At 40.3% G+C, this 23,578-nt stretch overlaps 2 protein-coding genes across 3 annotated transcripts; both read right to left on the bottom strand.

Annotated features, from left to right (window-relative positions):
* Positions 1 to 1,440: 1,440 nt before the first annotated feature.
* LOC136447588 (non-muscle caldesmon-like) lies at positions 1,441 to 7,265 on the bottom strand. 2 transcript variants are annotated; one of them, XM_066446592.1, is made up of 9 exons: positions 7,142 to 7,265; positions 5,878 to 6,249; positions 5,100 to 5,303; positions 4,590 to 4,685; positions 4,249 to 4,356; positions 4,022 to 4,144; positions 3,775 to 3,888; positions 3,485 to 3,550; positions 1,441 to 1,567 (listed from the first exon to the last, which is right to left on the bottom strand). In XM_066446592.1, the coding sequence occupies exons 1-9, from the start codon at positions 7,158 to 7,160 to the stop codon at positions 1,491 to 1,493; spliced, it is 1,179 nt and encodes a 392-aa protein (XP_066302689.1). In that variant the 5' UTR covers positions 7,161 to 7,265; the 3' UTR covers positions 1,441 to 1,490. The 2 variants fall into 2 exon arrangements, with proteins under 2 accessions (XP_066302689.1, XP_066302688.1); XM_066446591.1 differs by lacking the exon at positions 1,441 to 1,567 and adding an exon at positions 2,117 to 2,645.
* A 5,061-nt stretch (positions 7,266 to 12,326) lies between these two features.
* Positions 12,327 to 23,469, bottom strand: LOC136447887 (polyunsaturated fatty acid 5-lipoxygenase-like). The gene is made up of 17 exons (XM_066447008.1): positions 23,342 to 23,469; positions 21,552 to 21,921; positions 20,606 to 20,756; positions 19,469 to 19,513; positions 19,144 to 19,269; positions 18,039 to 18,136; positions 17,220 to 17,346; positions 16,757 to 16,852; positions 16,512 to 16,608; positions 16,133 to 16,250; positions 15,860 to 15,952; positions 15,675 to 15,735; positions 15,048 to 15,153; positions 14,735 to 14,826; positions 14,179 to 14,352; positions 13,708 to 13,871; positions 12,327 to 13,448 (listed from the first exon to the last, which is right to left on the bottom strand). The coding sequence occupies exons 2-17, from the start codon at positions 21,890 to 21,892 to the stop codon at positions 13,334 to 13,336; spliced, it is 2,004 nt and encodes a 667-aa protein (XP_066303105.1). The 5' UTR covers positions 21,893 to 21,921; positions 23,342 to 23,469; the 3' UTR covers positions 12,327 to 13,333.
* Positions 23,470 to 23,578: the final 109 nt, after the last annotated feature.

Raw genomic sequence — 23,578 nt, 5'->3', positions numbered from 1 at the left:
GTTTCATGGGCACTCATACAACCTCTCACAAAAACATAATTCACAGTGTTTCAACACAACATTAACAATCTAGTCTAAGCTAAAAAAACTATGGACATTGTTTAGGTTTAAAACTCAGGACCACTGACCTTTCCAGCCCGTCCCCAAAACCTGCCGTTGGTTTGAAGTAAATCGCCGACCTTCGTACCTAACCCGCCTGGAGGCCATTTTGTGCCTTTTGTTGGGACCAAATGGGAGGTAGTCTGACTCGGCAGGACGTTACATGGGCTGATTGATCTCAACTTACAGTATCACGTAAACCTGTCTCGGCAAAACTGTTTTTGTACTAGAATATATTTCACTTCCCTCCCCTCTAGATCTCGAGTTGGTATAAACAAATGGCTGGAACTGCTATTGTTTGGACCAAATGCAATACTTAACCTTGACGTAAAACACAGTCATCTTTAATTTTTAATTTAGCATGAAAGGTATTTAGAGATTTTGATACTTGACCCTTTTAAATACAGAAAGATGGGAGTGTTTTAGACTTAATCATTGGAAATTAATTGGACCAAGAGATCCTCATAAATCCATTTATATCATACCGAGAGATAGTATCCCCTGATGTAGCCTAGAACGTGCAATATTTTCATTATGCCCTACGACACGCATCTATAGTTGCAGCAGACACAGCCGTAGGCTGTATGTAGGCCGCGTTACGCTCACCATTGTGTTATGCATGCATCCGTAATAAGTGCCATGACTCAGAACCTAGCTTCCAAAACTCTCGTCCGTTTTTCAAGTCATAAATACGCACAACAACATTGCGTTTGCCTGATGTTTGTATTTTTGTAGATTATAAACAGCGTAAAATTATAAAGATATCACAAGTACATCGGTGCAAGTGAGTGACCTTGTATTGGCAGGTGCATTGTTGACATGCCTCCCTACCAACCTTCGCAAAATTTGTTTGGAATGTCGTCACTCCCAAAACACCCCACCTTTCCACTCCCTTTCTGTTGTAAATTTTTCATTCAAGAAACGTTTCCCGAAAAACACTGCCAAGTCAGATAAGTCGAACTGTATTAAAACCGACTGAGGTAGCCATAGCAGCTGGGCAAACATTAGAGCACAAGCCGTCTGCATGAAAACAATGGGACACGGTCTCTGGCCAGAACTGTCGTACGTGACCGCAATACACAATTAATCAAACAGTACTTGTAACCCGTTAATCATAGAACATAATTCTGCACTAAACCAAGTTGATAGTAGGAATGTTTATGTGATTGTTGCACCCAGACATCCTACCACGAAGGCAAGCACAGAGAGAGGGGGGGGGGCACACACACACACAAAACACACACACACACACACACACAGAGAGAGAGAGAGGGGGAGAGAGAAACACTCACACACAAACACACAAATACGCACACACACATACACACACACACACACACACACACACACACACACATAACATTTCAAGACAATAGTTGATGATAAATGTGTTACATGCCTTCCTCTGCTGTCTCTACCCTTGTCTCGTAAGCAGTAGCATGAAAACTCACCACCCCTGCATCGTCAGCTGAAATGGCAATTGAACACGATATGAGATGCTAGCTAAAATGAAACATATTTGACCTCCCCACTGATACACCACACATTTTTCTGCATGCTTTTCACCGACGTTTACAATTGTAGAGAGAAAATTATGTACATAGCTATGATACATGAAATAAATGTGTTATGAATTGGTAATGAAGTTGCGATTTGTGTTAGCCTGGCTTAGCCATATCATTCATGTGTCATGTTATGGATATACTGTAATATCTGGTGATGTGAAACACATAGACAGTGGTGTTAAGGTGCATTGTTAGAGATTAATAACCTACACCACAGGTGATACGTTGAACTTTATCACTTTTCATTACCTTTTCTTTGGTGGAGAAATTCACGCCATCTAACCATTGAAAGCTAAATGTAGGTCATTGTCTTTCACCTTTGTGCAATGTTTATAATCATCGAGAACGGTTGATAAAGATCTGGCAAATAGGAATACATTATAGTTTTCTCACTACCTTGCATATAGTACACAATAGATCTTTAGAAGGAAAAAGTAGCACAATATCAAATATATCATCACTCGAACATTTAATGATGAAGACAACTGTAACAGTAGTACATAGCCGTATCTGTCATTTCTGCATTTGTCCATTGTACGTAACATAAACATACATATGCATATTCCATTTGGCTATCCATTTCTATACTACTGACACGAAAACGTTCTGATTTTAAACTAGGTGATGATACTTTACCTTGTCATTTTCATTTTAACTAAGCTTAAGTGCAAAATAGAAACGTGCATTAAGTCATCAATGGTGCTGTGATCACAATGGTTCCCTTTGCTGACTAACATTGAATTAGACATATCCTTTATTAACAATATTGGCTCAGCCTTCGAGGCTACTTACGACCCTCACTGTTTGTATCAAATCAAATGATTCAATTGTAACAATGACATGTTTCTCAAGCCTTTCTCCCATTCTTTGACCATCGAGTGGTTTTCTCCAGTGTTTCGACGTTTTGTTTGACAGTACTCAGGACAGATTCCATCCTCTTCACGACGTCTTCAAACGACTGTGTCCCTCCATCGGTCAGCTCTGCAGCCATACAAGCATGTTTGGTTTCTTTTCCATTCGCCATTTTGTTACGTTGTGTTAGAGTATTGACTATTGTAAATGATATAGGTTTCAAACATACTCAACGGAAGCAAAGACAAGCAACCTTTCCATCGGCCAGTCTGTTAGGTGGTGTTAGTGTATCAAATATATAGAAGATGGAATAAGTTCAAAACAGACTCAACAGATTAAGAAGTAATAGACACTCAACACTATTGGTTATTTTCCCATTCGCCATTTTGTTAGATTGTGTTAAGAGTATCGAATATTGCAAATTGTATAGGTTTGAAACATACTCAACAGAAGTAACAAACAAACAAGCAACACTATTGATTCCTTTCCAGTCTCCATTTTGTTAGGTTGTGTTACAGCATCAAATATTGCAAATGGTATAAGTTAAAAACAGATTCAACAGAAGTAACAGTTATAGAACACTTAAGTAAAATATTGGGACCTTCAAACGATACCACAAGATGACTAAATCGAAGAATATATCGTCCTATGGACTTGTAAGTGTAGGATGTTCAAGAAGTGTTAGTGATACCTGTTTTGTATGGTTTAAGCTCTTTACAAGAGAACGGGATGGGATAGCAATTGACAAAGAGTGGAAAACGTGCCTGTTGACATACTAAACATGATAGACATTTAACACCATATAGTAATGACTTGATTCAGAAGACAGAAACTAAGATTATGCAACACAAAATGAATGCAATGTCCCAAATGTTAATGTTACTCTTAGGATCAGCATGTGTTCATTCCTACATTTCGACATCTTTCAAAGAATGGTAACAAAATAATTAGTGAGATAGAGACATCACCTTTAACAGTTTCTCCGTTTTCCACCACGCCTGCTTGTGTCTTCGTCAGCTCCTTCATTTGGTCCCCTGTAGAATTCAGAATACCTAGTAAGTACCACAGATTCAAAGTACGGAAGTAACAAGGTCAACATTAATTAGTATTGTTGCTATGTCATAAAAAATAGAATATACAGCACGTGCAGAGTGCTGTGTATATCAAACTGTACATGTGATATCATCTTGGTTTATATGTTAAAAGTTTTCTCGTCTTATATTTGTTGTAGTTGACAGAAAGATCTAGATGGCTGTACCTGATGTGCTGTACGTGATTGTACGACTTGACGTTGTTTGTCTCTTTGACATCCTCTCTTCTCTCTGCGCTCGTGTCAATGCGATGATGTCATCAATCAGAACTTGAGAATCTCCTGGACAAGATATAGATAGAGCAACAACATTCAAGTTCAAAAGCCGCCACAAAGTTTGTCTAGTGACTCTTCCATAATGTATCTACAAGTATGAAAAGGACAAAAGCAGAAGTCATGCTAAATGTAGACATACCTATTGTCTTCTCAATTTCAGCCGATGGAAGAACCGCAGTGGACGTAACACTTTCCATACTCTTTATCTCACCATAACCTATCGCAGACTTTCCTTCGGTCTCTCCTACCGTCGTCTTCAGGTCTATGTTGAAGATAGCAATAAGATTGTAGAACCGACGTAACTTGGAACAGGATTGGCACAACAAAATGTAATGAACCGTAATGATAACAATAATTGACACCCACCAGAAACTGATGTTGTTATTTCCGCTTGAGGGGCGATATTTGGCGGTTTTCCCTCTACTTCATCTGCCATGTATGTTGCAGTTGTTTCCGTAACCTCTACTTTACGACCTTTGAATGATAAATGTGATATGACAGATATAAGGATACATCTTTATGTATGACAACTGTGTGAGAAAAATCCAAAAAAATTGGCATCTGAAAACATTTGGTTATATCAAGTATAACGAGAGAATAAACCGTGCAATGTTAACAAACTAATTAAAATGCGTTGTGGACATGTGCATCGTCGCCAAGCATTTACTGCAGCGTTATTCTGACACGTCTGTAACGTTCCGATCGACCTTGTAATTCTCCAAACGCCGTGGATGATGTTGTAGCATCCCCCACCACTGTGCATGTTTCTGTCCTGACAGTACTTGTAAGGAGAGTCTGAGAATCTAAACAAAAGAGAAACATCACATTCTTGGATACTGCCAAGCTGTTGACATCCATAATTTTTAATGAATCAGCAGTGCTAAAGTATTTCGTGACTAGTTGCAATGCCAGTATTCTAAAACAACTCACTGACTTTAGGATACAGGATCATACTGGTATTGTACTGTAACTGTACAACTACTGGGTCACTATATATGTATATATATGTACATACAGAAGAAGAACTTTATTGCGCGGCAGTTGCAACAGGTACAATGTATGGCAGATTGTAGAAAAATGACAATTGGAAATTTGAAATATTCCGAATGCCTAACAATCTAAAGAAATGATCTGATATATGAAAAACAGTAGGGAAAATATATCTAATAGTGTGCATGCTAAAGCTATAGAACAGTATACATAACACGGCGTATTACCTTGCTGGTAGGTCATAACAGACTCCTTTGTCACCGACACCGTTTTCCCATCTGTCTCGGCGGTAAAAAGCGCCCCCTTGGCCTTTTCCACAATGTTTGCATCTCCGGAAAGTTGGATCCTCTGTCTGGCCAGTTCAGCTTTCTCTAACTCCAGCTGTACACGTTTGGCTTCTTCCTCGGACAGTAGTGCAGACTTGCTTGTCTCTATATAAAATACATTTATTTGTTTCGTTAATACTAAGTTTTTATGTCATATAGTAAAGTCTAATCTATTCAGCAACACCCTTTGTCATTCTTACTGACTATTTGTGTATGGCCAAACTTGCAAGTTATTGAATCTTTAGTAGAATGTTGTTATATCTATGGTCTTTTCATGCTTCTTCTTTCATGCACTTTCTAAAAATACATTTAATCACTTAGTTCTTCACTGTCTATGTTTTTGTGTGTAAACGTAAATAAACAAAACAGTCTATTCCATGATGATAAAACATGAAGCATCATTGGAAATATGTAACACAATTTTGTTTTAACTCGATGCAGTTTAGACAATGTACCTTGTCTAGATAGATAGCTTTAGGGGCAGAATGTGTAGGTTTGGGTCACCTAGTGGCTTTCTTTGGAACTGCGGTGGGCCTTTTTTTCATAACAAACCATGAAGTATCTTTGGAAACACAATTCCATTCTCTCTCTCTCTCTCTCTCTCTCTCTCTCTCTCTCTCTCTCTCTCTCTCTCTCTCTCTCTCTCTCTCTCTGAATGATGAAAACCTGTGCAACTCACCCACTATTTTCCCATCCTCTGAGATGTTGACCCGTTCCTCCTTCAGCTGTGCCCTGATCAGCTCCATCTCCCTGTCCTTCTGCTGCTCCATGGTGAGCAGCACTTCTGACGTGGTCTGAACGATCCGGGCATCCTCAGTCATCAAACCTCTCTCTTCTTTCAGTTTCTCTCTCAACTCCTCCATCTGACGTTGCCTCTCCTCTTCCTCTTCTCTTAAGGAGGCATTGAAGGAAGACATGAGGTCGCCTTCTTCACGTCTTGAGACGTTCAGGGACTGTGGGCTCTCTGTGGTTACTCGCCTTTCCTCGTCTTGTTTTCGCTCGAAGATGGAGACCATGAGACTAACATTGCCGCCAACTATAGCCTCCTCCTCTGCATTGAAAGACACAAAGAATCATGATATACTTTTACTATCATTTTATCCTATTCAATCAAACGTACTAACTGATAAGTCACTGGCAGCCTACAGCTCATGCTACGTGGCGTTCAGTGCACTACTGTAAAGCAGTGCAAGTCACCGAGCTTGTCGACGATGGCTAAAGAATGCATTATGAATACTCAAATACGACGATAAAGTAACTTTAGAAGGTCCATATACATTCGTTGTTTATGTTTTTAAGTCTCCAAAATATGACTGACTTGGCCTTTGACCTTATCACCACGCCTTTATAAGGTATGCTTGACGTGTGTATTGTGAATATCACGGATATCACCTACCGTATGATACGATTACTGCCAACAGAATCCATACGTGATCGGCCTCTCTACAACTTAAAACCCCTTCTTATAGATATAATTTGTAAATGTATGGTCACAGAGAGTCAACGCCTAACATTTTATCAAGTCAACTATTCAGTTAAGTTATTCCTACTGAAACAGTTGTCTGGTGTTGTGAGAAACGTGAGTGGGATAAACGCTGTGTGGGGGTAATTTTTCAAACAAAATGACTTCTTTGGTGATTGTGAAGTTTTGCTTGTTATACATAATGTGAGATAAGTATTACAAACAAACAAAACGTCATAGTCACAACAGAAGCTATTGTTTGTTTTGTCTTACTATAAATTGAGTGTAGGAAGGATGTTCCATATACAGAAAACGGCTGTGAAACATATACCACTTATATCTGTTATGCTACAACGTACAAGATGTCAACCTGTTTTGAGTAAAGAAAGAATGACAGAAACTGTATTTCTTTGTTATCTAGTGTAACAGAGATAACAAAATAAGCTGGAAAAAATATGTACTAGATATTAAGGTGACGTACCTGTGTTGTCGTCCGCCATTTTTGTTGTCTCGCTACTGCATGATCGTGCCCTTAGGGGTCCCTTAGGGATGATTGAGTGAACACAAATTACAGGCAGGTAATCAAAATGGCGGCCCTCCCAGAGGGCATCTAATTGTCGTTCCAGACATTTTCTCTATTGTTGTTTAATCAAGTATCTCAAATGTCACCGAGCTTTGATGTGTCGCTCAAGTCGTTCTACCAGTCGTTGTTGAATGTACGGTCCCCAAAACTGATGTCAGAAACAAGCCATGGTTCCTCAGAAAGTGTATTTCTACTACTTTTTGTGTGTGTACACGTACACATGACTTGATTAAACGCAAAACAAGCTGATAGACCATCTTTTAAAGCGAGTGGGTTGCCCTGTGTAATTATGTGACTTCTAGTCACTCAGGCATTTAGCGATACACTAATAACTCGAGTATATTAACAGCGAGGACAAGAGCATTAGGCTTGCCTTATATGATTTCATTATTCGTCTAAACGGGCTGAAATGTTCTTTGTGAATATTCTATAACTAATTTACAATAGGACATGCCGTTGAAGCAAGTGTTAAATCCGTTAATCTGTGTGGGACCACATCCAAAGGTGGCCATTGTTCAGAAAAGGTTCGCTTGGTTACATACGTTATTGCGTTTGGCAGCCTTCACACTACTCAGCGGAAAGGCCAAGGCTGGCTTCTCACTTTACAATTGTCCATTCAAGAAGAGATGCACTTTTTGGAAAACAAATACAGACTGTACAGAAGCAACAGATTACTTCTCTTGTGTTTGTTCTCAGCTTTTAACTCGGTTGACCGAGGTTAAAGAAATCGTTTCAGATGGGAGCTGCAGAACTTGACATTTTGTCCCAAACAGCAATCTATGAGAACACTTAATTTGCAGCAAAGATGTGAAAATATTTGGTGAGAATCACAAGTCTGTAACAGTTATTCACTTTTCCGTGTAAGAGAACATTTGGAAGAATTTAACGAGTGATTTTGTAAGTTATCTCGTAAATCTACATCGTTTTAGCAGAGACCACCTGGTCCAATAACAGCGCTGTCTAGTCATGCATGCAGAGGATAGCTAAATTGTAGGCCAAACATCTGGAACAGTCATCAGGCACAACTAGTTAGACCAGTTTTTTGGCAGGCGATAAACTATCGGAATGTTTTGAAGAAGAGTTGATGTTTAGCTGACGGTTTCTTTGCAATTCTAGTTCCAATATGCACGTAAGATTGATCATGATAAGAACTTGTTTTAGTGTCGTTATGACATTACATGATACACAACAGCTTATTTTGTCACGTCTGTTTATTTGTTTCAGAGTCGTCATGTCATATGCATAGTACAAACGCCACTTTATAATGTTCTGATTGTATGTGTGCCATCTACAACGAGAGGTGCGTGCTTTTAGTTATCAAAACAACATGTTTCTATAAGCAGATAAACATGTGTGGTTTTACAATGAAGTTACAGTACAGCATGTCAAAATGGAAGTTGATTCTAAAGACGAGTTCTCAATGTGATCGAGCAACAAGTTTCGGGGTCTGTATAACCCACTCTTTTTATTTTTTGCATTCTTCACCGAGAATGTTACATGGGAATGGTTATATATCACAAGAATACGAGTATACTGTCAAACAAAACTAACGCTGATTCACTTACATGATTGTATCAAAGAAATATAAGACGCTCAAAATGAATTTCCATGCACCCCCTCCCTCTTATATCGATGTCCTAAAAGTCGGATCCTGTTAACGTTCTTACACATTGTTGCGACAGTTCTATACATATTGCTGGGGAGACTCTGATAAATCACCAGACGCATATGAAGAATGGGAAGTTTGTCCATACATCCTCACTAGTGGTAATTAGCATTTCGTTTGGATCGCGGATGGATCAAGAGGAACCTGGCAGCAAAAAAAGAGAGAACAAGACACACAGTAAGATTGATCTGATATTCGTCTATTTCGTGCCACTCACATGAACATATGTTTGCTATCAAAGAAATTAACTGAATATATGCTGGGTCTTACGTTAGAATTGTTGTCTCAGAACCTTAAAGTTCTGGGATCTTCTGGGTTCGAATCCCTAGCAGACAACAATGCTGCGCCATTACGAAAGGCGCTCTACAACTATTTCCTATCTCGGATGGAACATAAGGATCGCGGTCTATCGGTTATTGGAACAAACAAACAAAGCTAACGTTATACTAGAACCGCTTCTTCCATATTTCATAATTAATAGGCCTTTAACAAAGTACCTATTTAGTGACAGGTACAATCTCATCTTCAACGACCTCCCCACGTCCTGATGGCAAAATTCACAATTTGCGTAAGATTAAAGCAAGCATAAAGTAGTCATCATTTCATAGAAATATGCTTTTCTTCACCATATAAACCATTCACCATTTAGTGTGACGTGCTACAATAAGAGTGCACTATATAGTTTCACATACAACCTTTACAGTATACTGTATCCCTTTGTTCGTATATATACACATTTGTATATACTTTTACAGTTTTCAGCTAGACCCTGGCTCACTACTACAATATACGTATTGTGGCATCTAACAAAATCATTCACCATGTATGGTGTGTCTATGGCATTGTGTCCAGTAACCTCGATATATAGATGCAAACTATGGTCAGTCCATTTGAAAGTAAGCTTATTTAGTAACTATGTGAAACGTTCTTACCTAGTGTCTTCCGCATGACTTCAGGAGGAGGGGCGACGCCTGGGACGTAGTCGGCTTTCCGTGCAGGGACAACTTTGCTCTGTTCGGGGATTATGGTGTCTTCGGTAACCTGCTGGCGCTTTCCTAATTTAGAAATAACACATCAAATCTTTGTGTAGCCTTTCTTCATTAGAAAGAACGATATCCCCTAATGAAATAGCCTCTACCAGCGACAAACACATCGTAGTCCTTTACCAGGATGTAACTTAATGAACGCTGATAACATGTCACAGAAAGTTCAACTCCTTGTTCAAACGTCTCAATACGTTCGTTGCGTGACACCAAAAAAAAAAAATATGATCAGAAAAAATCAATTTACAACCATCCGTACATTCGGACATTTGATGCAAACATCTACAATGCAGGGTACTACGTACCTTTGCGGGCGTTCACATCCGTTTTCTGGATGACTTCTTCAACTACTTGTCGTCCTGAACAGAGAGAAGGTTTTGTTACGTATGCAGTAGCACGGAAATATTCATTACAGTAAACATTACTACCTGGATGTAGGTCACTACGGGTCACATTCGCCGTACGACTGCCGTACGGTCGCAAACTGAGGACATGCTTGGGATTGTCGTGAATGTGTCGTGAAAAATTCAGCTGTATTTTGTTTACTGAAAAGGCTATCTTAGATCCTTGCAGGCCGTAAGTTCTGTCACAGCCTGCTTGAAAACTCTACGGCATCAAAAGCGTACCGTGACAGCCTTTAGACAATGTGACCCGGAGTCGTAAATAGAGAAAAGTCCTGAGACATGTACATACCTTTGCTCGCCATGATTCTCCAAGCTAGTCTTGTAAACACCTGCAGAATGCAATAGAGCACTCCTTGTTCCGAATTCTTTTCCTCTGAATATGATGAATAAGAAAGAGTTCAGTCCAGTAAGTCATGGATTAGGCAAAAGACTGCATAAACACAATAGTCAATCTGTTCACCGCATTAGCACAAAAAAGGACGAATCCTGTTGAGCAACATCACTTGTCGGAAAACTATCAAATGACAAAATGAAGCATTATCATCAGTCAGCGCGTCTCCAAGGACATTTTCTTGACAATAGCAACACCAGATTGCATGATAACAATTATAAGTCTAAACAAAAACTTTAGAACGAACTGGCGTGTACCTTAACGATACTACATACATGTAGACTGAGAGTAGCAAACGAAAGGTGTGCCCTCTTTGCGCCTTGTAAAGTACGTTGTTAAATCCAGCTGTTTGTCATCCATTCTGAGTCACAGCAAATTAACGCCACTGGTTTAACCGCATTGCTGATTCCAATGGGACTAAACAGCCTTACAGTATTATAAATCCCGAACAAGTTCTCTCTTTTACAAAAGTTTTAATGTACAGTCTTACAAAGAACAATTATGTAGAAAGGCAGTTATACGTACTGTGGGAGGTCAGGAGGTGATATGTTGCTGTTCCTGGCCTCTGGCTGCACGGGGAGAAGTACTGAATGGAACGCCCCTGCTGGTCTTTATGTTAACGTTAACGTTGTTGTTGTGCATAGTGGTGGCTCTGGGCGGGTCTGTTCGTAGTTTGACCTTTGAAATGGGAGGGGGGCAGGTGGGAAATGAGGGTAACAAAATACTAGGTAGACAATGCAACGTGAGCTTTTCGCGTCCATGTATTTTGTGCATGGAGCGTATCGAGTGCAAACAATCCGCTGACAACATATGAGGCGTTAAAATGTTGCTGTAAACGGTTTTCATTGGTGTGGAATGGTGAGGTTCTTACATCTAAACTACATGTATGGGCAAAGTCATTATACCAGTGGAACAAGTCTTCACATATCTAAAGTTAGCAAGATAAACCCCAATAGTGCCCAGACTGCAGTACCAATCCTGACTGCGTCAAACTGCCAAAAAATTGGGCTTTTAGGGAATGGGGAAAACGCACAAGGCTCACCAAGGGGGTTGACTATTTGTTGCTATTTTGATGTCTAATTCGTCTATTCAACCACTTAAGGCAAGATTTGATGTGTGTTACAAAGAAATCTACGGACGAAATATTAGGCGATACATATGGCAAAATATATATTCCTGTGCATCTTATTACCAATTCCCCATATTCACACACCTGCAGTTTACTTTTCTTCATAAAGAATAACGCAACGTCAATGCTACAAACGTCAGTCAGTGATACCGAATCTTTACAAAGTGGCAAGTGCAGTACAAAGAAGTATAAACATAGAGTTTAACGTGAATTTCAACGTAAATATGCAGTTAATATACAGTAGATCACATTCTCCATAGATTACAAGGCGACGCCAACAGCTAGACAGGTGCTGAGTTTAAAAGCTATGCACTGTCACTGTCTCATACGAGTAAAATCATACTCCCACGGTTGCGTTTATCAGGTAGGATTCGAACCTGATAAAGGCATTAAATGAAGTGATCATCACAGTTCTTCACAATTTCTTCAAAAAGGACAAGCTTTCCGATGTAACTGACACACGTGTGTATCCTCTTTATTTATGTACAACATACAAGAAACAAGCAAGGAACGCCCGCACACTACTTGATTTATACATGTGTATATTATACTCTATCTCACTCCTTACTTAACGTGATTGGGCGAAGTGATAGCAAACTCTCCCTGTTACCTTAAAATCCTTCTGCAAAAATAGAAAGCCGGCTATGCTACATTTTTTATACTAGAAAATCCCCACCATTAAGTACAATTGTACTTTATCACATCCTGCAGACGACAGGTGCTACTTCTAACTTTCGGATGTATCATAACAGTGAATGGTGTAGTTTGTTAATAATTCACACAGGGGTGCGTACTAGTACTACATTTGTCTACTTGTATCTATATACAGCGTTAACACTATTATTAGGTTCAAACACAGACTAAGACACTTCAAGATACGTAGCAGCAGTGCCATGTTCTTTCACTTCTCTACTCTTTACACACAGCAGTGTTTAGAAGACATGATACCAAAACAAATTTGGAAAAAGCACTTACACATCTCATGAATTCTGTGACTCGATTCCAATTCACATCCGCACGCATTGTACAAAGAAAATAAATATACCACATCAAATAAGAAGACATTTGGAAAAAGTGCCTTATCCATGTCTTAGCAGTTATCTGAGTATCATACATTGTCAAGCCTTAAAGGATTAAGACCCGGTGAGTTGTGAAGCCTACAGAAGTAAAGTTTTTATTATGTTCTGCTTAATATGTACAGAAATATCCTATAATGTTTATAGTATGCAAAACATGTGTGCCATTCCAAAACATACTGGGAATTCTCAATGATTGTAACTTTTATTACATACTTATCCGTTAGCAGTACATTGCAGTAAGTGCTGACAATAACTAGCAGTGCATTGTATTACATGAATAGCATATTTTAGCAGTACATTGCAGTGAGAACTGATAATAAGTGGATATGTCTTTTGCAAGTGTTTTTGACCTTATTCTTATGTGGTTTCCTTCCCTTTTCAGATGCTGATAGCATTAGGAATCTCAGAGGGGTTCAGATACGGGTATGAAGTCTTCCTCGCTTTGTCTCTTTCGCTACTCTCCTGAGAAATGGTTGCAAGTTCCTGGCGGAACCTATGGGTGAATAAGAAAGATAAACATTAGACAAACACTCTCTAAGTGGGTACCCTAACGATCTGACAGAAACTCAAAAACAACACACACACACACACATACACGCATGCGCGCGCACACACAGAGACCGAAAACAATACCTCCGTTTTCAAGGAGAAAATCATACGAACGTGAACGTGCCCTGTTTTCACATTTAATGCAGTTGATGTTGTGACAAACATGGAATGTCGTGGACCATATAACATGTAGATAGACTTACTCCTTCCACGCCTTGACTCCTAGCGGATCGTACATGTACTGCCTCTCGAAGTCGCCCAGAGGCTGGGTGCCCCTGTCGCTCAGGATCTTGGTCACCACCATGATGTCCAGCGTGTGGGACTTGTCGGGGAGGGCGCTAATGATGTCTTGCTCCGTTAGAGGGTCCTATAGGGGTTACAGGATAACTATTGTCTTTGATCCGTTCGAGTCATTGGGAAACAACAGCAATGAAACATGCACTGATCACAGAGAAAAGATAAGTTAATCTTGATAATATGATAATCATTGAATGAATGAATGCTTACAGACACTTACTGACACACAATGTAATGTTTTGCTGTTCTTTTCTCTCTCTAAGTGGCTTCTTTTCAGGTGTTATGTATTCTTGAAATCGCCCATTACACCCATGGCACAAGGTTGATCAACTGACCATTGATTTTTAAAAAAAATGCTGACTGTCGTTTATAATTACCTTAGTCTTGGGTGGCTCTCCGTGCATGAATGCCGGGTAGTTTGGAGGGAATGCGTACTCGTCGTACTGGGCGAAGTTGGCGGCAGCGTGGCTTACACTGCAGATGAATATGATGGACGTTACCGTGGCAACGATCTCGTCCACTGTCGTAAACTTACCATTGCCAGGCACTCCCTAGAAATTGAATTAGAAAGTCCACTTGTTATTCACACGCAATCTGTAGTAGTAGCAGTAGTTACTGTAGAAGTAGTTACTGTAGTAGTAGTTACTGTTAGTAGTAGTATTAGTAGGGGTGGTGGTGGTAGTAGTAGTGATAATAATAGTGATAGTAGTTAGTGACAATAGTAGTAGAAGCAGTAGTAGAAGTAGTAGTAGGAGGAGGAGGAGGAGAAAGAGGAGGAGGGGGAGGAGGAGGAGGAGGAGGAGAAAGAGGAGGAGGGGGAGGAGGGGGAGGAGGAGAAGGAGGAGAAATAGTAATATCTATAGTACCAGTTTGTCTAAGACACGAAAATGGCAAAGTCATTATGATAAAAAGGGAACGAGAGTGTGCTGGTACCTTTATCTCACATCCTCCCTCTGCCTGAGGTGCTGCCAGCTCTCGTGCCCAGGCCTGGAGCTCGTCATCTTCGGCAATCTTCGCAGGGACATCTACAATGGACAAAGATAATTATGTTTAGATTCCAGCGTACTCAGTTAAAAACGAAAATATTGGTTGACAAACGAAATATCAACAGGTTCGTTATAGGAACAGATCGTGCCTTATGACACCATATACACCTGAAGGCGGACCATTAACCCTTGGCGGGCCACTTAAGCGCGATTCGTTCAGGCTACTTACAGGACAAATGTTAAGAAATGTAATGACTCACCGTATGTGTTCTCCACCACCTTCCTGACGTATCTGTTGATAGCGTACCAGATGGGGAGGGCGTCATCACGGTACGGGTAGTTGGGGAGGGCTTCCACGTCTTCCACCTACAAAAGCAACAGTAATATTTACATCTACACTATGAATAATGTAGAAACCCGACCGATCTTCGTTGTACCACAGTATACATGTATTAATTCGATTTCCCGTCGTTATTGATGCTGCAAGTGTCCTCGCCGATACGTCACAAAGGTAAAGCGCAACCGCAGTTCAAGAGTAAGCTGCTAGGGGCCCAGAGCTACAGCACTTTTTCCTGACATCAAAAGCTGTCAGCCAAAAAAAAAATAGAACCACCGAATGTCCTGGACAAAAAAGTACAAAAGTTCTGCTGCAATACCAAGGAAAGCCGACAGACGGCAAATATTCAACCTTAACTATTGCCTTCGCAAGACCTACATTGTATTCACCTACCAAATATCATCACGATCCACCCATAGCTTCTTACGTTATTGCTGCCAAAATGTTCGATAAGTCATTGGCAAGAAAAATCATCTATAAAATATTAAAGGCTTAATACTTGTGCGTGACCATGGCAAAAGACCAATAGACACTTGCAAGAGTTACCTACCCCACGTTTCTCCAGGTCAGCGGGGAGAGTTCCCTGAACGTCCAGTCTCCAGTCTTTCCACCTATGGGAAAATAAACAGTGAATATTAGCAAGGCATGGATGTACAGTTATTTTTTGTGTCCAGTATCATTGATATATGGTTCCCTTAGAAGTCTCCAAATTTACTACAGAGAATTTGTACTTACACTTTCTTTACAATGTTGAACAGTCCGTCCCTTCCCATCTGCATAGTTTTGTCAATCCATCCGCCTGGACAAACCAGCCTGTCCAGTGCAAGACTGTAGAGAAGAAAAAGAAAGTATGAATTTGTAGAAAATGATGATACGTGCCGTAAAAATTGTATTCCTTAAGTAAGTGTAAAAACGTTACGTTTCCTCTACCGATGATTCAAATACACACGATAGATGTGTGAGGAATTATAACTGAAATTATAATTTCTATCGCAAGGAGGCGCTCACGTGTTGATGGCCAGCAGGTACAGAAAGTGGGGCGCCACCAGGCGGAACATCGGGTGCGATGCAGACAGTTGTCGATGGGTGCATATTGCGCATGACTCGGCAATGATATGGGTGAGTCCTAAAAAAAAAAACGAAAACAACGTGCAGTTATCTATAACATACGCCAAAATAGTTACTCAACAACTGGATAAAATTTCGAAACAGTCACGGATACAGTCATCAACGTATTTATAACATAGTTGAAACTTTTGCCCATCCAACGATATAACTGCAAATAAATAATTGGTAACTCAATATAACTAACTGTAACTATCAATACATACAGCCTTTTCCAATAGTTTATCTGTGTTCCACTAATGAACTGCCATGTTCTACTTACCAAGATGAGTGCATGACTGGTGGAAAGAGCAGTCGGCCATGTTGTACCACATCTTCGCGATCATCCACGTGTAGGGAGGGTCGGAGGGAAGAAACACCTGAAACATGGATTATAGAATAGATATCATCGTATCAACAATTAGACCTCAACATGTAGTAAAAATGAATAAATGCAAATAAAATTAGACTAGCCTTTGAGTCGTCGCCATAAAACGATCATTGAAGGACGTTTTTTGAAAATCTTACCGGGTTTTCTGGGCCCTTGTTTGGGAAAAGCTGGATGGCGACTGGCATCAGGTCCTTGTCCTTGTTTAAGAACAGTAGAGCGTACGGCGCACAAATCTGGGGGAAATAACATGTTTGAGAGACACATTCTTTTGGTATCTGTCAACAACAAAATCTGTGTGTCCATTCTGAGTTTAGTCATATTAAGTCTTCAGAAAAAGACTGTTATTTATAGTTCTGGAGCCTTTTTGTTTAAAGTTACTGGTGCTGTCACAGTAGCGCCACCATGCGATGGAAAGAAATGTACAGTCCTACTGACATTTCCTTGCTATCGTGACACTGCACAACAGAAAAAGGGAATGATTATTTTTTTTTAAATTCATTTTGTTTCGCAATATCAACAGACTGTACATAATCTCACTGTCTTGTCACAGAATTTGCAGAAATCGTCACATAAGGGTCTTATAGCACACCGGTACCATACCGTTCTGTTCTTCGTACACTCAGTTCCCTCCAAGAATGTTAGGTCAACCATGTAGAGACGCTTAGACCCCAGGGCATCCTCCAGAGAAAGTCCCTCCAGCTCCAACATCTCAGCTGTCACTCCAAAACTGGACAAAAAACGCACGTAATGCTGACGTCATTTCAGGGTACCAGAGGGCACGGAGGACAAAGTTCCCCCGTCATGGGAGAGATGATAACGTCAGGAAATACGTCATCATGGAATATCTGAACACTACGGATGTACAAAAGAACAAAGCATGCTCCTCTGCATTGTATTGTAATATGTTGCTATACTTTTTTTTTTAATTTGTTTGTCACGGTGTGTGTTCGCAGTTGGGCAGCCTGCCATTGTGTAAGGCGGGAATGGTGTATTTCGAGAGTTGAGGATATTTCGAAAACTGAATTTCTGGTTTGCCTCTGCTCTCATGTTACAGACATGCAGGAAGGGATAGTAATTTATAGCTTGTCTCATAGTGCGTTATGTTGTAGCTGATGTGTTTAGGCTTGTTAATGCACAATTGCGACGGATGATTCAGAGAACGTAGTCAGATCTTCCTTTCGGTGTGTCAGTTAATGTATTGTGTCTGTCCGTAGTTATTTAGATACAGCAGTATTTTGACATGAAGTGAGTGGGAAGATGATCCAAAAGGTCAGATTTGCTAGAATCGAAGGAAATACAGTTCAAGAGTTAGTAGAACAAGTTTCAATTGTTGACACTTATAGTAATTTATAGTCATCTATCAATTGAATTCACTCTATTCTTTAATATCTACATACTATTACATCGACATTTTCTTACTTTTCGGGGATTTCTCTGCAGAGCTTGAAAATATTCGGGTTGCATCCCATCAGCCTTTGTTCGCCGAAGTTCAGATCTTCCTTCCAGTAGTTCATACCCTGGTGGAGAAGAGAAACAATAAACACCGGTGTATATACGCAAATATACAACCAACAATCATAGTAAACCTATCCATTGAACACAGCCTAGCTAGCGTCGATGCCTGCTCTAAGAGTATAGTGTATTCATCAATTCTAGACTTAATCAGTCTATTACAAAATGTGCTCTTTTGTGTGTGTTTTTTTGTAATCGTAAAAAGTCATTAAATCTTTCATGTGCATATCACTGATTCACTTTACCGTATTGAAAGCTAACAGTAGTTATATATTCCCAATGTAAAAGTTATGCAAGGTGTGTTTTACATAAGGACCACATGTTGACATCCGTCGCCATGACGACGTGACTTGCGAACGTAAACTGACTGCTCTTTTGTGGTAGTAGACACAAGTCATTACACTTAAGCCAAGTCTTATAATTGGTTAAGCTACTGTATGAATCGGTGGGAAGATTAGCGCATTTAGAAAGTCCCAACGGAGGATTTACGCTCTAAAGGTTCTAAATAGTGCGGGTCGGGCCTATAGAATTGCGCAGTTTGTACAGTGAGTGGCGGTGTATGGGGCGAGGTATGCCACTGTCTCATAGCCACCTGCCACTGTGTTCCCTTGGGCTTTAGGTGTGTCACTTGACACCTGGGGTCTACAGTGTCTTGTGGTAACCACTGGGACTGGATAGTACAACACGACACACCTGGGAACATTCTGGACTATTCTAGGCGAGGATGGTTCGCGAAAGTTGCTTTTTTGGATTCAAAAGAAAATTTCTTTTTTCCTCATTTTATAAAAGATTTTAACGTCTATAAGTTTAACGTTACATGGTATACATGCTCCCTTATTGATAGTCTTAATGCTTCTAAGTATATGTATAATTTAGTAATAAACTTTATAATCCCCTTATAGTCGTTAAGTAAGGTACATTAACGTTACATGGTATATTTAAGAATTAAGTTTCCAGAAAGGGAACTTTTTTGCTATTTGACCTTAAGTTCTTTTTAAGGATGTAGACATACCTTGGGAGGGCCAAGATTGTTCTTGTACACGTTCTTCAAGTCGTCAAGACTTGTCCACTTGTCAGACGTAATGTTGACAATCTTACTCTGAGCAATGAGCGCCAGCTTTTTCTTCACGATGTCATGCTGAAATGTACGTTAAAATTAGACAACATTTAAGCATCAAATGTAAAATCAAGTTAGTATTTGATAAATGTCCCTATAATTTTGCTTCCTTAAAATGAATATATGATATTGATCGCAACTCTTTTTTTGTATATTCATTCCATAAGATAACAACCCTATCTACGAATAAATTTAAGATTTACAAAAACACCTTACTTACCCTATAATCGTTGGAGAACCGCTCATCTCTTGGTAAATCTTTGATCTAAATTAGAAATGGAATAAACAATGCTTTTAGTCCACTAAATTTATGTATCAATAAATTCTTAAATACATGTTTATATTTTCTGGGAGGGGCGTAGCTCATGAGATCTTATGCTTCGGTCCCTTTTCCAAAGTGGGGCCCGGTAGGGCAGCTTGTGGGAACGATAGATATGTTATATAAGATAACAAAAGACACCAAACGTAAAAATTACTCCTAACCATATATTGTGTATTTTCTTGATATGCATTTTCTATTCATTTTTAGTTTTCACAAACAGCCCGGTCGGGCCCCGGATTGGAAATGGGACCTAGTCATGATTAACAGGGAGTGACGTACGGAACTACCGGAAGTCGGTTGGGTCAGTACATACTAGGTGGCCCATGATATCACGTCTCAAGTTCTTAAAGGTACAAAACCCAACATCAACAGGAAGCTCAAGTAGGTGCGGTCCGAACTTACACAAGAACCTTCGCGGTTTGTAAGGCAAGCACAAGCCGTATTGTCTTCTGATACAAAGAGACAGGAAGCGGGTCTTTAACGGTAAAGCCTTACTTAATGAACGGGCTGCCCTGTCTTAACCTTACGGAGAAAGATTAGAATGGTGATACGTGGCCTTCTGACATTGAACAGGGTTTTAGTTGCCCATAGTACTTTAGTTGTTTTCACTAGACGTTGAAGCAACCCTGACCTTGTACACTGTTTTTGTGTTTACAGAAAGATGATTCCATATAGCATTACAATTTTGCTGTGTTTCATGCATGGATCTTTTAAAAGTACTTGTTTCAGTGTAAAACTCAAATAATCATCATTATCCACTAGTTTCTGATCTCATAAATCTACAGAAAAACGAAAATTTCAGTTTCAAGTTCAAAATGGCCGAGACTACTACACAGTGCAGACTGTAAAACTGATACACATCATATCAATTTGTCTCTACCTGAGAACATTTATTTATCGATCAGCAACAGCACTGATGAAATTTTAATTGGCACAACAAAAGTACAGCGAGTATCAATTATAAAACACATTTTACCTTGTTCGGTGACGCCCTTTACATAATCGATATATCACCCCATTCTCGGATGTACCCACCTGTACCGGCAGCCCCTCCACGTTCTGCTGGTACTGGTATAGCTGTCTCTTGAGATTCAGCTGTCGGGTGCGCTGTTCGGGGTGCTGTTCAAACTGTGGCAGACAGCTGTCGTACTGTGTCAGGAACAGCCGCTCGCCTGCGTTCACCCACCTGTTGATATATCACAATTCAACTTTCAGGCCCGATTTACTCGTACCGTCACAAATTTTCAGAGTCCTACATGAAAACGTTACTTGAGTGACCCAGGGTTCTCCTTGCACAGTCCTAAGTCGACTCCACGTCGACTCAAATACGCGTGTGAAAATCTAGCCTAATTTACAGCAAGGAACCTCCTTGTTTACAGTTAAACAAACGTATATAAATTTGAGTAAGTCCAATTTCTTGTGTTGGAAATTACAGTTAAAACTTGTTTAAGAACAAACTTATATAAGTTCCCATTCGTAACAAGCAATGGAAGATTTCATGCCTCCGTGAAATGTTTGTAATTATTGATTCTTAGTAAGGACGGAAGCAATGTATGAACGAGTGTATGGAGGAAATGGTGGTCTTAGGTGTGTCAGGTGTGTGTGTGTGTGTGTGTGTGTGTGTGTGTGTGTGTGTGTGTGTGTGTGTGTGTGTGTGTGTGTGTGTGTGTGTGTGTGTGTGTGATCGGGGGTGCTGTTTCGGCCACAGTTCGTGCCCTTGGGTCGCGGAGGCCGCTGTGTAGTTTGCGACGCGGCGACGGGGCCAGTAACCAGAATATCCTGAGCGGGCGGAATTGTAACCGAAGTCTACGTACGAGCTATCTCTGTTAACGCAATTAAATGTGCATTGTAACCATTTCTATTGTATGTTGTCCAGTACCCAGGGCTAGTCGTACATGATAGCCTCCGGCTAGTTGGGTAGTCTTTTTATACAGCCTAATAAACGAAATCAGCCGTCACGACAATGTATGACCAGCCTCACCTCTGCACGGGGAACACAAACTTGTTCGGTTCTCCGACGATGTCCACGGTGACCACTTCCACGAACCAGTCGTCCGCCTTCATGGAGTTGTCCCTCCATATCTCAATCTCCTTCAGATCGTAGGGCAGCTTGGCATCTCCGATCTTGAAGGTGTCCAGACTTCCCGCTTCGAAGTCGTTCTTCCAGCGCACGTCGAGCAGGACGTCGCGGGTTCGATTCCCCTTGATGTCGTGCAGGGCGATGTACACGTTGCCGTCCGTGCCCCCGCCCTTCACGTCGCCGGTGCGTACCGTGATGACGGCGTCAACCGCGGAGCTCTCGCTGCTACAAGACACCCCCATGTTCTTGAACCACTGTACAAGTCCCCTGTCTGTATAGGTCAAAAGAGAAGTAAGCATAGATTAAATACTAGTGTGTAAGACATGTACCATAAAAAAAGTTGACAGTGAGGAACTATTTCGAAAAGATAAAGTAAGTAAGCAAGATGTCCCCATGTTCTTAAACCACTCTACAAGCCCCCTTTTCTATAGGTTAAAAGAGAGTTAAGCATATATATGTAAGACATGTACCACAAAAAACAGCGAGGAACTATTTATAAAAGATAAAGTAAGCAAGTCGACTGTTTACATATGTTGGATAATCACAAATTGTGGATCTATCGTATGATCTAGATTTAGTTGACTCGCTGTTGACAAGGCTTGAAATTAATTGCATTAAACAGAACAGTATAATTCTTTTTCTAAAAGGCGACACCAGTTTTCTCATTTTGTTGGTGACCAGGAAAAAAATGCCGGATCTGTCGGATCCCTCGAGAAAGAACGTACCTCGTGATTCAAATCTAAGTCTGTGATTGGTTAAAACAAGGAGGTTTTATATAGATTAAAACCTCCTTGGTTAAAAGTGGTGATACCGGTTCTTCAGCTTTATTCTAGTTTACTTGTTCAGTCCTTACTTCACCCCATGGTTGTATGTCATCAATATCGATTGGTATGTCATTTAGTTCTGACAGATACGAGTTGAGGCAAGTTTTGGCTCGGTTGGGCTGATTTCACTTAGATTGAACAAAATTCAGAAATCTTTTTTTTTTTCGAGCACTCGCGTCAGTCTGCCAAGGTTCTGCCATGCTCTTCAGCCCTGTCTATTGGCAACTTCAGTTTTCTAGGCGTTTCTACAACATTCTAGATCAACAAAAGATTGGAGAAAATCTTTGTATTAGTCAAATCAATGAAGTTAAGAACACACATGGCAGTGGGAACTGTTTTTCTAGCTTCTCTTACAATAGAATTGACCCTGTACGGTTCGACGTATAGAATAGTTCTACTGAATGTAAATTTGTGCCAGCATACAGCATTTTCCATGGCACATGCTCAGAACTTTAATCAAATTGAAAGCCTTTTTATTACCATGTGCCAATTACAAATGTGTATGTAATGTTTTATTCATACGTTTTTTTTTTCATACGAAAATTTGTGAAACTGATATACATGTACGTAACCAACAGTACCAGAAGTGAAAACAGAGACACTGCCTTTGTGATTTGTCAAGGACGTCCTTCAAATTTTTCCTCGGTCCACAGACACGACGCCATTACCAAGAGAACCCTCTCTCCCCAGTCCCCACCGATACGCACACACACGCTCGTCAGACTGTCGTTTTGCGCCGTATGTTATCATACGTAACACACGCCCAACCCGCCCACCCATATGACAACACACGACTTCATTTCTGAATTCTAAAACCCAATATACACGTGTATAACATAGTAAGCACACCAGAAAAAACTGACTTACCTATCGAAATTGCTGGTTACTTTTGGAAGAGGTGTGTTTGTAATTTCTGTAAGCTCGGGGCCTTTTGACAGTCAGAACGCCGGCGCCGTTACCAGGATCAATCTAAACCTTGGCTAAACGTAGTCACCAGTACTACTAACCCTTCACTGCGGAGATAGCCTGCTTTTGTTATGTGGGGTAAGACAAGGAGCGAGTCCCATGTCAATTTGCATACCGTGTTGTGGAACGGCCCGAGCT

This window comes from Branchiostoma lanceolatum, chromosome 13 (genome assembly GCF_035083965.1).
Source record: "Branchiostoma lanceolatum isolate klBraLanc5 chromosome 13, klBraLanc5.hap2, whole genome shotgun sequence".
NCBI classification, from domain to species: Eukaryota; Metazoa; Chordata; class Leptocardii; order Amphioxiformes; family Branchiostomatidae; genus Branchiostoma; species Branchiostoma lanceolatum.
The sequence above is the reverse complement of the archived record's forward strand: the minus strand, read 5'-3'. Positions and strand labels throughout refer to the sequence as shown.

What these genes read in the sequence shown, in the direction of transcription:
- LOC136447588 (XM_066446591.1), bottom strand. An exon ending in TGTTATGACCTACCAGCAAG is followed by an intron (nt 4,686 to 5,099) that starts GTAATACGCCGT and finishes TCTTTTGTTTAG; the next exon opens with ATTCTCAGACTCTCCTTACA. An exon ending in AAACGGAGAAACTGTTAAAG is followed by an intron (nt 2,646 to 3,484) that starts GTGATGTCTCTA and finishes GTATGGCTGCAG; the next exon opens with AGCTGACCGATGGAGGGACA.
- LOC136447887 (XM_066447008.1), bottom strand. Translation starts at nt 21,892, where the DNA reads ATGGGGGTGTCTTGTAGCAGCGAGAGCTCCGCGGTTGACGCCGTCATC. An exon ending in TTTGTGTTCCCCGTGCAGAG is followed by an intron (nt 20,757 to 21,551) that starts GTGAGGCTGGTC and finishes ATATATCAACAG; the next exon opens with GTGGGTGAACGCAGGCGAGC. An exon ending in TGCAGAGAAATCCCCGAAAA is followed by an intron (nt 17,347 to 18,038) that starts GTAAGAAAATGT and finishes TTTTTTGTCCAG; the next exon opens with TTTTGGAGTGACAGCTGAGA.